The 16,486-nt window shown below is 44.1% G+C and overlaps 1 protein-coding gene across 1 annotated transcript in view; it reads left to right on the forward strand.

Annotated features, from left to right (window-relative positions):
- The window catches only part of LOC135539428 (inactive tyrosine-protein kinase 7-like), a 39,014-nt gene extending 24,662 nt beyond the window's left edge, over nucleotides 1–14,352 (forward strand). The window contains exons 3-20 of the mRNA XM_064965310.1: nucleotides 354–456; nucleotides 862–1,046; nucleotides 1,285–1,432; nucleotides 3,134–3,264; nucleotides 3,557–3,823; nucleotides 4,290–4,426; nucleotides 5,181–5,316; nucleotides 7,702–7,821; nucleotides 8,216–8,365; nucleotides 8,789–8,933; nucleotides 9,329–9,456; nucleotides 9,801–9,998; nucleotides 10,413–10,574; nucleotides 10,715–10,968; nucleotides 11,344–11,424; nucleotides 11,733–11,884; nucleotides 12,154–12,332; nucleotides 12,783–14,352. Of these exons, the coding sequence (XP_064821382.1) occupies nucleotides 354–456; nucleotides 862–1,046; nucleotides 1,285–1,432; nucleotides 3,134–3,264; nucleotides 3,557–3,823; nucleotides 4,290–4,426; nucleotides 5,181–5,316; nucleotides 7,702–7,821; nucleotides 8,216–8,365; nucleotides 8,789–8,933; nucleotides 9,329–9,456; nucleotides 9,801–9,998; nucleotides 10,413–10,574; nucleotides 10,715–10,968; nucleotides 11,344–11,424; nucleotides 11,733–11,884; nucleotides 12,154–12,332; nucleotides 12,783–12,943 (2,837 nt within the window). The 3' untranslated portion in view covers nucleotides 12,944–14,352. The remainder of the gene's footprint in view (nucleotides 1–353; nucleotides 457–861; nucleotides 1,047–1,284; nucleotides 1,433–3,133; nucleotides 3,265–3,556; nucleotides 3,824–4,289; nucleotides 4,427–5,180; nucleotides 5,317–7,701; nucleotides 7,822–8,215; nucleotides 8,366–8,788; nucleotides 8,934–9,328; nucleotides 9,457–9,800; nucleotides 9,999–10,412; nucleotides 10,575–10,714; nucleotides 10,969–11,343; nucleotides 11,425–11,732; nucleotides 11,885–12,153; nucleotides 12,333–12,782) is intronic.
- Nucleotides 14,353–16,486: the final 2,134 nt, after the last annotated feature.

Consider the following 16,486-nt stretch of genomic DNA (forward strand, 5'->3'; position numbering starts at 1 on the left):
TCCTTTATGTCCTCTGCCAATATGGACTGCTTGTGAAGTTGCAGCGTCCGCCTGCTCTGGCTGGCTGTGTCACAGAACAAGGAAGGTCAGCTGAAAGGGAAGGGGCTGTTTTGGTAGCCGGCGCTAAGTTAGCCGGCCAGGTGTGAATGGCTGGTTTGTTTGTTAATGAGCAGCAAGAGAGGGTTTGATAGCTTTATAAAAAAAAATCACTCCTTTAAAAAAACAAATCCTCCTCTCTCTTCCTCTTGCGCTCGCTCGCTCTCTTCCTTCTGTCTTTTTTAAACACTCACTCACTCTACCTACCTACCTCTCCATCTATCGATCGATAGATAATGTCTCTGTCTGTCACACAGGGCTAGAGAGTGGTGGGGTGACCCTGAAGGATCCTGCATCAGAGCAGGACATTGAGAGCTCTGCCCCTGTGACGTTCAGGTGCAACATTGATGGACACCCACGGTGAGAAAAACAACTGCGGCCTTACGGTGTCCGCATGCTTCCCAGCCGAAACTGTTGGGATGAGTTCATGCATATTAAAACAGACAAAAACTACTATTGCCTCTTTTTCCCTTTTTCAAGCAAACCTCTTTTTTTTAAGGGAGTATTTAAGGGATTATTTTGGCGCCTTTACAACGCCCCACGTTGCCTCGTGTGTCCCCACGTTGCCTTGTGTTTTCACTGGACTTTCATTGTGTTATGTAGAACAATGCCCACTTGATTTAGTCAAAACTACAAAGTACCCATGATGAGTAAATATACTGGTCACCAATGAGGACTGATTTAACCACTATAGCGTTCATCAGTCTTGCCACTTATGTGCCAACTCACTCATGCATATTACGTAGTCATGTCTTCCTCCCCCAGACCAACATGCCACTGGTACAGAGACGGCGTGCGCCTGCCGGAGAAGAGCCATCAGATCAACAACAAGGAGCGAACTCTGACCCTGCCCAGTGCCAGCCCAGACAACAATGGCCTCTACTATTGCTGTGCCAAAAATCCAGCCGGGCACGTGTGCAGCAATGCCAACTTCACCCTCAATATCATAGGTGTGTATATGGACAAAGATTAAATAAAGAAGAGGTGAGGAGGGATTGCAGTTTTCCCCATAGTTTAATTGCAAAGCAACACCCAGCCCCACTGGCATCTACATAGAAGCCAATAGAATAGAATAGAAGCCAGAGCTGAAGAGAGCCCTTTGACCTGTCTCTTTCCTTTCTTATGAACTGTATACCTCTTTCTCAGTCTCTTCATACCTCACACTATCACCCCTTACCCCCTGTATAGATAAGAGTTTCCCTCGTCCCGTGGTGGTTCCTGAGGACTTGGTGGTGATGAGGAACGAGGAGGCCCTCCTTAACTGCCTGTTCACTGCCGAGCCCCCTCCCACCCAAGAGTGGTACCACCAGGACGAGCTCATCACCAACAAGTCCCGGTAAGATTGGGTTGCTATATACACATACATTACCAGCCAAAAGTTTGGACACACCAACTAATTTTCTTTATTTTTACTATTTTCTACATTGTAGAATAATAGTGAGGACGTCGACTATGAAATAACACATGGAATCATGAAGTAACCAAAAAGTGTTAAACAAATCAAAATAGCCACCCGTTACCTTGATTACACCTTTGCACACGCTTGGCATTCTCTCAACCAGCTTCATGAGGTAGTCACCTGGAATGCAATTCAATTAACAGGTGTGCCTTGTTAATTTGTGGAATATATTTCCTTAATGTGTTTGAGCCAATCAGTTGTGTTGTGACATGGTAGGGGTGGTATACAGAAGATAGGCCTATTTGGTAAAAGACCAAGTCCATATTATGGCAAGAACCACTCAAATAAGCTAAAAGAAACGACAGTCCATCATTTACTTTAAGACATGAAGAATATTTCAGGAACTTTTACAGTTTCTTCAAGTGCAGTTGCCAAACCCACAAAGCGCTATGATGAAACTGGCTCTCATGAGGACCTCCACAGGAGAGGAAGACCCAGAGTTACCTCTGCTGCAGATGATACATTCATTAGAGTTACCAGCCTCAGAAATTGCAGCCCAAATAAATGCTTCATAGTTCAAGTAACAGACACATCTCAACATCAACTGTTCAGAGGAGACTGTGTGAATCAGGCCTTCGTGGTCGAATTGCTGCAAAGAAACCATTACTAAAGGACACCAATAAGAAGAGACTTGCTTGTGCCAAGAAACATGAGCAATGGACATTAGACCGGTGGAAAACTGTCCTTTGGTCTGATTTTTGGTTCCAACTGCTGTGTCTTTGTGAGACGCAGAGTAGGTGAATGGGGATGATCTCTGCATGTGTGGTTCTCACGTTGAAGCATGGAGGAGATGGTGTGGGAGTGCTTTGCTGGTGACACTGTCAATGATTTTTATTTAGAATTCAAGGCACACTTAACCAGCATGGCTACAGCAGCATTATGCAGCGATATGCCATCCCATCTGGCTTGCGCTTAGTGGGACTATAATTTGTTTTTCAACAGGACAATATCCCATCATACCTCCAGGCTGTGTAAGGGCTATTTGACCAAGAAGGAGAGTGCTGCATCAGATGACCTGGCCTCCACAATCACCTGACCTCAACCCAATTGGGATAGTTTGGGATGAGCTGGACCGCAGAGTGAAAGAAAAGCAGCCAACAAGTGCTCAGCATAGCTGGTTGAGTGTTGAAGCTAGTTGAGTGTGCAAAGTTGTCGTCAAGGCAAAGGGTGGCTACTTTGAAGAATCTAAAATTATATTTTTGATTGAACACTTTTCTGGTTACTAAATGATTCCATGTGTTATTTCATAGTTTTGATGTTTTCGCTATTAATTAGTCGTCTCCTAGATGTGAATTACAGTTTGAAGAAGGCTCCACCATATACAGCCACTCTAAGGCTGTGTGTGCTTGTGCATGTTGTGTTAATGAATGTTTTGGATGCATGTCGACATTTTGAGGTGAATTCTGCAAACCGCTAATGTTTATTAGTATCTATTCCAAGAGTCCTTTTAAAAATGTACAAATATACAGAAAATGCTAAACAAACAACGGGTCCTCTTTCCTGAGTTGGCCAACTTTCCAGAAAATGTTCATAATGAAGTCTGTATTTTGTTATGACCTTCTATCTCTCCCTCCCTAGGTTGGTGATGTTGAACAATGGCTCCCTGCTCATCACCCAGGTGAAACCCAGAAACACTGGGCTCTACAAATGTGTGGCAAAAGGGCCTCGTGGACTCCCTGTCACTCTGGAGGCCACCGTGAACCTAGCAGGTAAGGGAGTGCACACACAGGCATGCACAGTTTTGACACACTGCCTTAAGACAGTTGTTTGAATCCTTCAGTTTATGTCTAACTTACTGAACCCTGTCACAGTTTAACTCCATTAATAAATGTTATCCCTCGCTAATCTGCATTATCTTTAGCTGGATTGGCACGGCAAGGTCAACGGTTCCACTCTACAGTTGAGTGGTGTACTGCATTGCCTTCATGATTAGGACACAAGATATTTGTTTTCATGTTGTTTTTTTCTGATGTAATGGACTATCACTCCCTTCCCTTACAGAAATTGAGGAGATGGGCCCCAGCCAGAGCCGGGTCTTCTCGGCCAACTCCCTGGAGCGGGTATCCTGCCGCCCCCCTCGCGGCCACCCGGAACCTGATGTGTGGTGGGAGTGGGGCGGGGAACGCGTTCCCTCAGAGGGCAGGGTCTACCAGGACGGACTGGAGCTGGTCTTCAGCCCCACCCAGGGGGAAGACTCAGGATTGTATACCTGCGTGGGCCAGAACAAGGCCGGTACCAGGAGGCAGGAGCTGACTGTCACCGTAGCCAGTGAGTATAGACCTCAAGACTGACCAAGACCCTAAAGGCTTTTCATACTACTGAGCCAAGCCAAACCAAGCTGGTCTGGTTACACATCCACAATTGTTTCTGGAACCTTGATGAAAAACACAATGTGAAATGAAAATATCAGAACCAGCACAGTTTGGATCAGGTCAGTAAGATGGTGTGAAAAGGGGATTTGTGGTCAATACGGAAGAAAACTGTCTAAAATCGAAGCAGGGAGGTAGTATGTAAACTTGTCAAATAAAAAAAATGCTAATTTCTGTTTTGTAACATACTGCTACAGTGTGCCCTAATGAACACGACCCAGGTGTTTCACTGTTGAGGCGGGAGTTGGACAAAACTCTGAAGGACTGTGGCTCTTCAAGAGTGTGGTGTTTGTTGTGACCTGCACCCGCTGAAATGTATTGGGTGTAGACACTTTGAAGAGATGCTAAATGTGTGTACCCCCTAGCCCCTCCGGAGTGGGTGACAAAGCCAGAGGACAGCCAGCTGGAGGAGGGCCTCCCTGGGTACCTGCATTGCCACACCCGTGCCACGCCCCAGCCCGAGGTTACCTGGTACCGCAACTTCATCCCCATCACCACCGAGGTAAGTCCAGGTTCGAACTGTGTCCTGGTCATTCTGAAAAGAAGTGGGAATATACACTAAAAACACACCGAGTGTACAAAACATTAAGACCACCTGCTCTTTCCATGACATAGATGGACCAGATAAATCCCGGTGAAAGTTATGATCCCGTATTGATGTCACTTGTTAAATTCACTTCAGCCAGTGTAGATGAAGGAGAAGAGACAAGTTAAAGAAGGACTTTTAAGCATCGAGACACATTGGGTATGTGTTCCATTCAGAGGGTAAATGGGTTAGACAATATTTAAAAGGACATCCAGCCAACTCGACACAACTGTGGGAAGCACGGGAGTCAACATAGGCCAGCATCCCCATGGAACACTTTTGACACCTTGTGGTCAACGCCCAAATTAATTGAGGCTGTTCTGAAGGAAATGGGGGTGCAACTCAATATGTCATGTTTTGTACACTCAATGTATATACTTATATTTACAAACGTTCTGGACATTGTTAATGTGACATTCTCTCGTAATGTTACGCAAGGTTCAAGTTAATTTAAGAATCATTTAACAATAATCCATGTCATGAAATAAATTTCTCAAATATGCCCCTGACGCTGCATTTTACATTCACTTTAAAGCCAATGTTTTTTGCTGTGCTGCAATAGATGAAATATTTAATGCCCAGAACTGTAAATATGCATAAAGGTGCATTAACTGCAGTAACTTTCATTACCTTTTTAACCTATTGTTAACCCATTATCTTTTGACTGTAGGACATTCGCTTTAAGCTGTACCCCAATGGGACCCTGAGGATCAACAGTGTAGAAGTGTATGATAACCACTTGTACATGTGTCGGAGCCAGACGGAGGCCGGGAGGGTGGAGGGCCGGGCCCGGGTCTTCGTACTTGGTGAGTGTGCACATGCGTAGGTGTGAGTTTGTAAGTGAGAGAGACAGCATGCAGGTGTGTGGTAGTGCCGTGATGTATTCATGGTGTCAGAGTGTGTACAAATAACTTTTGTTTGTGGGAGTGTCATTTATATGCGTGGGTGTCAGGGTTTCCATTTGCTGGTAATTGCCGGCTTTTGGCCGATTTTTTTTTTTAAATAAATAAAATTCCCAAAAGCCGGCCAAAGTGTCCGGGGCTGCCCTGCTGAGGAGAGAGGAGCCTTAAGGCCTAGGCTACTGTTGATTACGAAGTTTGAGGCCTTTTTCATTGGAGTGAAAGTTAGAGAGTAGTGAAAAGCCTATAAGGCAGGGCTCCAGACTGCGACCATTTAGTCTCATTTTGTCTGTACGAGTTAAATGTATTGGTCGCATCGGTGCGAGCTGCACATTCATTCACCTCACTCAAAATAGTGAAGTGCATTATCCTCATGATTCCTGTACTGAAAGTGTCTGCCTACTTGCCCCTGTACTGGTTTCGATGGAGCATGCTGCTGTGTCGAGAGAGCCACGCTTTCCTTTCCCGGGGGGAAAAAGTGTTCTGATTTGTATAGCATTTTAAAAACCAATTGCAGGTAAAACACAGCTATCATGTTGTCACCGGTGGTGTGAGGATGTTCTCATCTTTTCTGTAGATATACTTTTTATTTCTTAACTTTCAATTTTGAGCTCAGTAGCAACTATTTTACAAACAAGATATTTGATATGGCTTTGCGAAACGGAGCGTGCGAGCTGCGCATTGGCCATTGCGAGTGCATAGGCCTCATTGAGCGGTAGGTTACGACTGGGGACACTAAATGTACTGTTAGACTAATACATGGCTACTAGCAGTGGGTATTCAATTTAGAGCTAGGGATCTAGGTCATGTGTTTTACGTTTCCACTTACTTAGGTGGTGAATTAGCCCATGATATTAGATCACATAAAGATGCAGGCAAAGTCATCTGTATTGAACCCCCCCCCCCCAAAAAAAATTATAATCTGAATCTCTATTTTAACAGTAAAATGTAACAACAATAGTATAATTTTCTACTCACAATGCATGACAGTCACTGGAGTATGGTTGGACATAAATATTTTGAAAGATGATGAAACAACGTATTACTTCAATACCATCTCAGTAGTTTAATACACGTTTTAACAAAGCACTGAATGACTTTATAAGATGATAGGCCTACTAATTTGTCCTATTGCGTGATGCCGTGAAAATGTTGTGTGTGACCAAATCATGGGTTGGTGCCACCAACTGAGAAACTTAGTGGCACCGGTGCCACCAGGGGAAAATGTTAGTCTGGATCCCTGCCACAAGGGGAATGTCTTCTGTATGGACAAGTTCTAATATTGTAGTGGACAAAGATGAGATGAATGTAGGTGCTGCAGAATGCGGGCTGCAACTTGCTATTCAGGTAGAGGTAATGTTAAATAAATAAAAATGTAATTTGTTATTGTAGGCCTATTTATTCATCTATACCAGTTCTTTAAGTATGCAAAATGTGTTTTGTTTCATTCTGTTGACACATTTGTTGGCTAAATTAAGTTTGATCTGTCTTTTTAATTGTGTGCTCTGTATTTAGTTTAAGATGTGTTTTTAAGTAGGCCTGTTGTAAAATAAATATCATTAGCCTATTGCTGTCTAAGGTAGGCACTAGCCTTTCTTGGTAATTGCTGCAATATAGCCTGTTAAAAACCTTTTTGAAGGTTTAAACCAGTTCACAAGTGTTTTTGTTCCATTATGTTGAGACATTTTCTTTTACTTACTTTTGATATGACCCTGATAACGTTTAGAAGCTTTTGTGACGGTTTGGGGTGGTGTAGCCTTATTACACTGCAGGCCTATGATATGAAGGCAGTGCGCCCCGACGCTCCAACTGACTCTGTCAGTTGAACTTGTGAGGTAGAATGTTTTTGGCCTACCAGAGTTACTCCTATAATCTTACAATAATAACGCCTGTCTTTATAGAAAAATATTCTGATAAAAAATGTACGAATTATCCCCCTTCTGAACGCATATATCTGTATAGCAGATGTATAAAGAAATTCAGTTTTGCATATGCTACACATCGAAACACAAGGAATAAAAAGTGTTTTGTAATTAGTTATAGGCTGTTTTTAAGGACATGTAAATGTCTCTCTTGGCCAATATCACTGATTTATTGATGGCGCTGGAAGACCTAATGGGTTACGCGCCATAACGCAAATGGATGACCGGTAAATGTATCAAATGTCCAATAAATGTAAGTCTTCCTGGTCACTTGTCCTGTGCCAAATTTTCCTGACGGAAACCCTAGGGGGTGTGTGTGTCTGTCTCTACTCTGTGCTCGGTCTCCAACACGTTTGTCTCCTTCCTCCAGAGAAGCTGAAGTTCACCCCCACCCCCCAGCCCTCCCAGTGTCTGGAGTTGGACAAGGAGAGCACTGTGCAGTGCTCTGCCAAGGGCCGCGAGACCCCCACCATTCAGTGGACCAAAGCAGGTGGGTGATCGCGGACCTCCTTGCCTGCCTTTGTACATGTGTGTGTCTAAGTCCTGTGTTGCTCATCCAATCCAAAATCAACTCGTAGCTCCTACCCCTTTTGTACCTTTACACTTCTAGTTGATCTCAAAGGATAGTATGGGTGTAAGCAATATGGTAGTAACTGCCTAGCTTATTGGCTCAGTCCGATTTTCTGCCATAATTCTTACCCCCACTGTTTCTACCAAGCTTATTGGAATAGTTAGATTTTCGGACAGATTTTTTTTTTTACACCTATAGTTTAATTGTAGATGTATATGGGCTTTCTAAATGGGTTTTGTCTGTAATCTGAAAGCTGTGCTCCACTTGTAGGACAATAAACGTGAATCTGAATCTCTAATATTCCCCCCTGCAGATGGCAGTGAGCTGCCGGAGAATGTAGTCCAGACCGGCGGCGTGCTCCACTTCGCAAAGGTGACGAGGGACGACGCGGGCAACTACACCTGCCTGGCATCCAACAGCCCGCAGGGCCAGATCACAGCTGCCGTGCAACTCACCGTAGCAGGTATCCCTCCACTAACACTAGTGGCACCAATGCAGGTCACAGACACACCACAAAGCTGCCACCTATACAACCAGACACCACACAGACCAAGGGTCCTCTGGATGTCGTCCTCTACTTTTAACCAGAGATTGATTTCTACCTCTGAAAAATGTATATGTATGCTCCAGCCAACCTGTGACAGTAATTAAGTTGAAGGGTTAAGTTTAGAAACAAAAATGGCAGTAATCAAGATGGCAGAACTAAGTTGTGCACAGCTAATGTAGACAATCCCCAAATGTTTCTAGTTTTTTTTTTTTACCAATGATTTCATCAACTGTGCTAATGCCACCATCACCAAAGCTGTCTCCAGACTCCAACGCAACTAAATCCATCTTAACCAACACTTCTCTTTCACTATTTATTTCCTTCTCCCCTCTCTCCCAGTGTATATAACATTTAATATGGAGCCAGAGCACACCACTGTTTACCAGGGCCACACAGCCATTCTGCACTGCCAGGCCACCGGCGACCCCCAGCCCTTTATCCAGTGGAAGAAGAAAGACAAGTTCCTGGAGCCTCGCAAGAGCAGGTAGAGAACCACAACTGTCTGTTTTGTTAAGGCCCAAAGTCATTTTGTAGTATTTGGTTTCTCATTTGTGGGTTTTTCGTTCTGAACACCGTGCTAAATGGAATGTTTGGATAGTGTGTTTTGCTAGTGACCTCTTCCCTACCATGATAAGAACCCATCTAGCCTTTGCCATATTGCCATAAGCCAGTCCCAATTCCCTTCCTATGCCTTCCCTTAGGTCGAACATTTCATTATTTGCAGTTCTATAAGGTAAATGCAATATGTTGGAAGCACCTTATACCCCGAGACCCCTCAGGTCAAGGGGAAGGGAGTGAAATAGGACTGGAGTAAAGTAGGGAAAGGAATTGACTGCAGCCACGGCCTCACCCCTGTCCCCTCTGCTGTTTTCTCTCCAGGTTTCAGAAGATGCCCAACGGCTCTCTGGTCATCCACGACGTGAGTGTGGAGGACACGGGAAGCTTCACATGCATCGCTGGCAACAGCTGCAATATCGGCCACACATCGGCAGAGCTCTATGTCGTAGGTAAGACACCAGGAGATAAACTTTGTGCCTGCTGCAGCTGTCTACAGTATTTTTGTGGTTGTGGTAGGTGGAGGAAATCAAATGGAGCACCAAACTAAATACCTCTTGGTGCTTGAATGTGTAATTACACTAACAGGGTCAAGACAAATGAAACATTTCGACACTGCAATGTCTCATTTAGGATGTACAAAGGATGTACAAAGGATGTAATTGAGTGGCGCCGTCTTGAAGTGTCCACTTGACATCTGAGGCTGAGATGGTGATTCAATAGACTCCAATAGGCTTTAATTCAATAGAGAAGCACATCACCTGACCCTTTCATGTGTGTGTCTGCATGCCAACAGAGAAGCCCGTGCACCACTCGCTGGAGGAGGACGAAAAGGCGCCCTACAAGATGATCCAGACAATCGGCCTATCGGTGGGCGCCGCCGTGGCCTACATCATCATCGTCCTGGGCCTGATGTTCTACTGCAAGAAGAGACGCAACGCCAAGAGACTAAAGGGCCCAGAGGGAGAGGAGGCCGAGACAGAGCACCTCAACGGTCAGCGTTCACAGTCGATTCCATTCAGTTGAATTCAGTGTCTGGTTTTCCTGGTAGTGTGAGGAGAATTGAGTTGAACTTTATTGAAAACATTACAAATATGTATAGTTGTTGTACTGCATGTACATGTATTACTAGTGACGGGCACCGATATGCAAAGTCAATATTCGTTATCAGTTGCAATTATTTTTATACGATATCAATAAATGGCGGCAAAAAAAAATATGTTAACACCACAACCGTGTGTTAGCCTCTGGAGTTGGTCTCCAAAACGGAACTGTTTCAAGTGATACTTCATTTCCATGGCTGTGTTGCTTTAACATTTCTGTACCTAGAAATAAGAAGAGTATGTACAAGCAATCAGAATGTTTAGTTACTGATATTGAAGGATGCCATTTTGTCCTGGCACTACAGGGGGCACGGTGCAGACCAACGGGCAGGCCACCGCTGAGATCCAGGAGGAGGTGGCACTGACCAACATGGGCACCACGGCCAGCAGCGCCAATAACAAGCGCCACAGCAGCCACGACAAAGGGCCCTACCCCCGCGCCAACTTGACCACCATCACCACTCTGGGTATGGAGCAATGCATGTGCGCACAGTCATTGTAAATAAGAATTTGGAAAAGTTGTCATTGTAACTAAGAATTGGTTCTTATTTGACTTACCTGTATAAATAAAGGCTATATACAATCATACCGATTTCCTTCTAAACAGGGAAAGGTGAGTTTGGCGAGGTGTTCCTGGCCAAAGCCAAGGGCATCATGTCGGCAGGAGGAAGAGGCAGTGAAGATGAGGAGGAGACAGTGGTGCTGGTGAAGAGTCTGCAGACGCGGGACGAGACCCTGCAGCTGGAGTTCCGCCGCGAGATTGAGATGTTCGGCAAGCTGGGCCACCCCAACCTGGTGCGCCTACTGGGCATGTGCAGAGAAGCCGAGCCCCACTACCTCATACTGGAGTACGCTGAATTGGTAAGGATGGAGCTACTTGCTTATGCTCCAGGGTGAAGTTTCTCCTAGGTACAGATCTAGGAACAGTTTCCCCTCCCCCAAACCTTAACCATTAGTAGGGGAAATGGTAAACTGACCCAAGATCAGTGTCTACGGGCAACTTAAATTCACCCTACTCTCTACAAACACACACACTTTATGTATTCTACATGGCAGTCAATTGTATCATTGAAATACATGTGTTTTAAGATAAAATGCATTGATAAAATACAGATTTAAAATATGAGCTACATACGCACACACTGACCCCAGTGCAGTAAAAAATGTGTGTGGGTGTCCCTTTTTTAAATCATCCATGATTTAGCATTGACCCCAGACCTGTGTATATGTTCCTAGGGGGACCTGAAGCAATACCTCAAGATGTCCAAGAACAAGGAGGAGAAACCCAAGTCCCATCACCTCAGCACCAAGCAGAAGGTCAGTTTACACACACACATACTCAAAAGAACGCATACATTAGCATCTTAAACAGGTCGTGGCTTCAGTGCAGTAGGCCAGGATTTGGTAGCTGGTGCTTACAGTAAGTATCTCCTGTTGCATCATGCCATTGGCTTTCACTGCCTGTTGGACCACTCAGAAGGAGAAACAGATTAACCATAAGATGTGATTTAAAAAGCCATTAAAATGCTTAAGCACACACACACTAACTCACTCACTTGAAGACACACATATGCTTGAAAACACAGTGATTTAATGCTTTCTATGTCGCACTCTCTCTCCCTCAGGTGGGGGTGTGTCTGCAGGTTGCCCGGGGGATGGAGCATCTATCCAATCAGCGCTTCGTCCACAAGGACCTAGCCACCCGCAACTGTCTGATCAGTGCCAAGAGACAGGTCAAGGTGTCTGCACTGGGGCTCAGCAAGGATGTCTACAACGAGTAAGATTACATTGAATTAAATCTTGATTTAACCAGGAAAGATCCCTTGCGGTTGAAAACCACATTTAAGGTTTTGATTCATTTTGATGAATCCAGTCATAGAATAATTGTAGCGATAATTTAGGTTACCCAAAGCAATCTCCATTTAAAGAGACCTTGATATGTAAAGTGATGACGTATGACAGACTAAATTAACTGTGGTGCCACCCAATAACCAAAGATCACCCTCTCCTTCTCTCCCATCATCTCCTCCTCCTCTTCCCCTCCAGTGAGTACTATCACTACCGGCAGGTGTGGATCCCTCTGCGCTGGCTGCCCAGCGAGGCCGTGTTTGAGGACGACTACTCCACCAAGACGGATGTGTGGTCCTTCGGCGTGCTCATGTGGGAGGTGTTTAGCCTGGGGGAGCTGCCGCACGCTGCGCTCGACCACGACAAGGTCCTCGAAGGTGAGGGCAGTCGAACTGGATCTTGGAAATGTTATTGAAGGATGCTGCTTCACCCCAGATGGGGGTAGAGGTAGAAGAGCACTATTCCAGGGTCACATATTTTGTCATCCTCCTAATGGGTTACTTTATCCTTTGCCAGCTCATAGTTGTTTAAAACCACACAATATGTCACTAAAATCCCATCTATTTTTTTTTGTACAAAACAGTTTTCACATGTTGACATTGCAGTGATGTTTATTGCGCTCTCCTGTTTGGTCCTTTCAGAGTATTGGTCATGAGTGAAAGGATAGTGAGATATAAATGTTATTTTGTTTCCCATCTCTTTGAGTTTCACTAACCACCACACATTCTTTCCCTCTGTCTTTATTTCTCTATCCCTCCATCTTTCCCTGCATCTCACTCGCTCTCACCCCCATGTATGTCGTTCTCTCACGTCTTTCCCTCTACCAGAGCTGAGGGAGGGCCGGGGGAAGCTGCCCCTGCCCCAGGGCTGTCCTTCTCGGGTGTACAAGCTGATGACTCGCTGCTGGGCCTCCAGCCCCAAGGACCGTGCCTGCTTTAGTGACATCGTCTCTGCCCTCAGCGAACTGCCCTCCGAGAGCAAGGTGTAACACACACGGCCCAGGTGCACAGTTTGTGTGTAAGGGTATGAATGTGTTATCAATGGGGGAGGTGACGTGTGTGTGTGTGTGTGTGAGAGCGGTCGTGTACGTGAGGTACGTATACACGTTGTTGTTGTGCATGCATGTATTGGCCTTTTGAGTTTGTGTGTCTAGCACTCCAGGACTATCCTACTCTGCCTGGTTGGCCTCTAGTTAGCGTCTACAAGAGCAGAACGAGACTCTAAACAACTAGGAAATTTGGTCGCAAATGAGGACCCAGCCGAGAAGAGATCAACATCCAATGAGCTTCTCCTTCTCTATGGATTAAAATGACTATTTTTTACAATGAGGACTTATATTCTGCCTTAGCAGGTCAAATGCTGTCTAACATTTTAATCTAGAAACTAATGACAGTTAACGTTGGCACGGTTTTCACCCCAATTGAATCTTTTCTGTTACTCATGTTTGCAAATGGACAAGACAAAAGGGACATTTTCTTCCCAGAGCCAAACGGGACATGAAGGTACAGCCTCTTCGGGTGTAAAAATCGAATGTCTCTCACCCTGTTAGATATGATCAAAACGAGGTAAAGGGCCAGAAGTGGCATTATTGAACTTGTGGAGTTTAGCTGGAGTGTGGATGGAATCACCGCTCACAACCCTAGTTTTCCTTGCCTTGAAGGTAAATCTTTGGTTGGTTTTAAATTATAGTCGTGGTAGTATATGGACCCTGAATTAGCTTCAACATGCTGTTTTGGAGTTAAGGTAACTGATCTAAGTTGTAGCATTATAGGCTAGCTATTTTATAAAGGCCATCCTGTCATGAACAGTTTTGTACTCCTATCAAAGATGTCTGAATGTTACTGCTCCATTTGCCCATCAATCATCCAATCCTATCACGACCAGAGCTTTTCCAATCAGAGTGGGAGAAACCTTTCTTCGTAGACATTCGTCTAAAAGTGCTTTGTATACATGCTTAAAACATGCACTGATCACAACTATAAATGTTTGTTTTCTAGAAGGATTGTTTCGGAGACCTGTTAACTTATTTTAAAGGTCCTGTTTTGTATTTTTTCACTGTATAGAAAGGTACTAAGCTTCTTTGATATAATTTTTTTTATGTGCGAGGCATTTTATGATGTGTAATAGTTTGTCCATTTTTTTTTTTTTTGCCCCAAAAAATTGAATTAAGGTTCTCCTGAATTGAAAAAAATGCCTGGCAAATGAAGGACTTTGCATCAGATTGCTGTCTTGCTATTGTTTTTATATTTACTTTCTTGCTTTTGTTTTAATATTTACTTTTTTACTTGAACATTTTTATACATTGCAGTTTTCTATTTTAAGTATGTTTATACAAACGCATATTAGCCATGGCATATACATGGCGCTGGTCCAATAAAATGTTGTACATGTACCTTTTTTGTTTGTACGCCGTTTGGTAAATATTGTGCATACAACATTAACAAATAAGAGCTCACTGGTAACTTGTAGAGTTTAGCTTGAGTAAGAGTACACCTTAAAAAACATCTATTTCAACAGTTTAACAAAAAATAACCCTCTGCAATGCAAGCTTTGTCCACATCTGATAATTATCCAAAGTTAATATCAGTATCAAACTGAGTCAATTCTTTTGTTTGTTTTGAGGGTCAGTCCGGCTTGCAGAGCGATGGAGGATGAAGATCTGTGAATCCTAAATCCAGCATAGTGTGGCTCCGTGAATGTGATGTGGAATGCATAAGGAGGGACACTTGACCCACGTTCTGAATCGATTAGGTAGAATCACAGGTCGTCTCTGGGACAGTCCAGATAAACCCCAAACCGCCTTGACTGATGAGCGCAGGCCAGCTCCACCATTTCAAATTTAAGGAACCAGGTAGAAATCTCAGGAAGAAGGATGGAACTTGATTCCCCAGGCTTTACATTTTGCTCCATGTACTCCCTCCCTTACTCCTCCCCCTTCTGTTTGGACATCACCCCCACTGATATGGCTCTGGGTTTCTTTCCTCCAGTCCACTCTGCGTCCCAGTAGCAGCGGCCCGATGGCTGCTCGAGATATGAATCCGTAGGGATTCTGGGGTTCAACGGGATATGTCGGCTTACTGGGTCATTCTCCTGGTTTCCCCTGTCCTACAGTTTCAGCCGACAGGCATCCAAGGGACACAGAATTCTCTATCAAACTGCTAATATCATTTGTGACAGATAATCCCTATGATCTGTAACAATACATAATATAACCATGCGGTGAAAATTATGCTAATTCAAAAAGGTTTTCCCCAGCTACAACTTCTTGCAGTTCTGCCAGAACTCACATTTCATAAGCCCTGGTTTGTTTCGACACACTCAAATGGTCCACAAGGTGGAAAAATGTTGACCATTAGAGTTGCGCAATTCTCCACAATGGTTCTCGCTTCCAGATGGCAGGAAATACCAAATTGAGGACTAATGATGTGCGCGCATCGATGTGGCCTGAAGAAGAATTGTTATGATGTTGAACGGTCAGATAGCTGGCAACAATCGTTGGTGGCTCATTCAGCTCGTATCTTATTGATACTTTTGGCCATGTATTGTATGTGAACAACCCTTCAAATTAGTGTGTTTGGTTATTTTTTTTTATTTTTATTTCACCTTTATTTAACCAGGTAGGCAAGTTGAGAACAAGTTCTCATTTACAATTGCGACCTGTCCAAGATAAAGCAAAGCAATTCGACACATACAACGACAGTTACACATGGAGTAAAACAAACATACAGTCAATATTACAGTATAAACAAGTCTATATACGATGTGAGCAAATGAGGTGAGATAAGGGAGGTAAAGGCAAAAAAAAAGACCATGGCGGCAAAGTAAATACAATATAGCAAGTAAAACACTGGAATGATAGATTTGCAATGGAAGAATGTGCAAAGTAAAAATAATGGGGTGCAAAGGAGCAAAATAAATAAATAAAATACAGTAGGGTAAGAGGTAGTTGTTTGGGCTAAATTATAGGTGGGCTATGTACAGGTGCAGTAATCTGTGAGCTGCTCTGACAGTGCTTAAAGCTAGTGAGGGAGAAGTGTTTCCAGTTTCAGAGATTTTTGTAGTTCGTTCCAGTCATCGGCAGCAGAGAACTGTAAGGAGAGGCGGCCAAAGAAAGAATTGGTTTTGGCGGTGACTAGAGAGATATACCTGCTGGAGCGTGTGTTACAGGTGGGAGATGCTATGGTGACCAGCGAGCTGAGATAAGGGGGGACTTTACCTAGCAGGGTCTTGTAGATGACATGGAGCCAGTGGGTTTGGCAATGAGTATGAAGCGAGGGTCAGCCAACGAGAGCGTACAGGTCGCAATGGTGGGTAGTATATGGGGCTTTGGTGACAAAACGGATTGCACTGTGATAAACTGCATCAATTTGTTGAGTAGGGTATTGGAGGCTATTTTGTAAATGACATCGCCAAAGTCGAGGATTGGTAGGATGGTCAGTTTTACAAGGGTATGTTTGGCAGCATGAGTGAAGGATGCTTTGTTGCGAAATAGGAAGCCAATTCTAGATTTAACTTTGGATTGGAGATGTTT

Source organism: Oncorhynchus masou, chromosome 5 (genome assembly GCF_036934945.1).
Source record: "Oncorhynchus masou masou isolate Uvic2021 chromosome 5, UVic_Omas_1.1, whole genome shotgun sequence".
Lineage (NCBI taxonomy): Eukaryota > Metazoa > Chordata > Actinopteri > Salmoniformes > Salmonidae > Oncorhynchus > Oncorhynchus masou.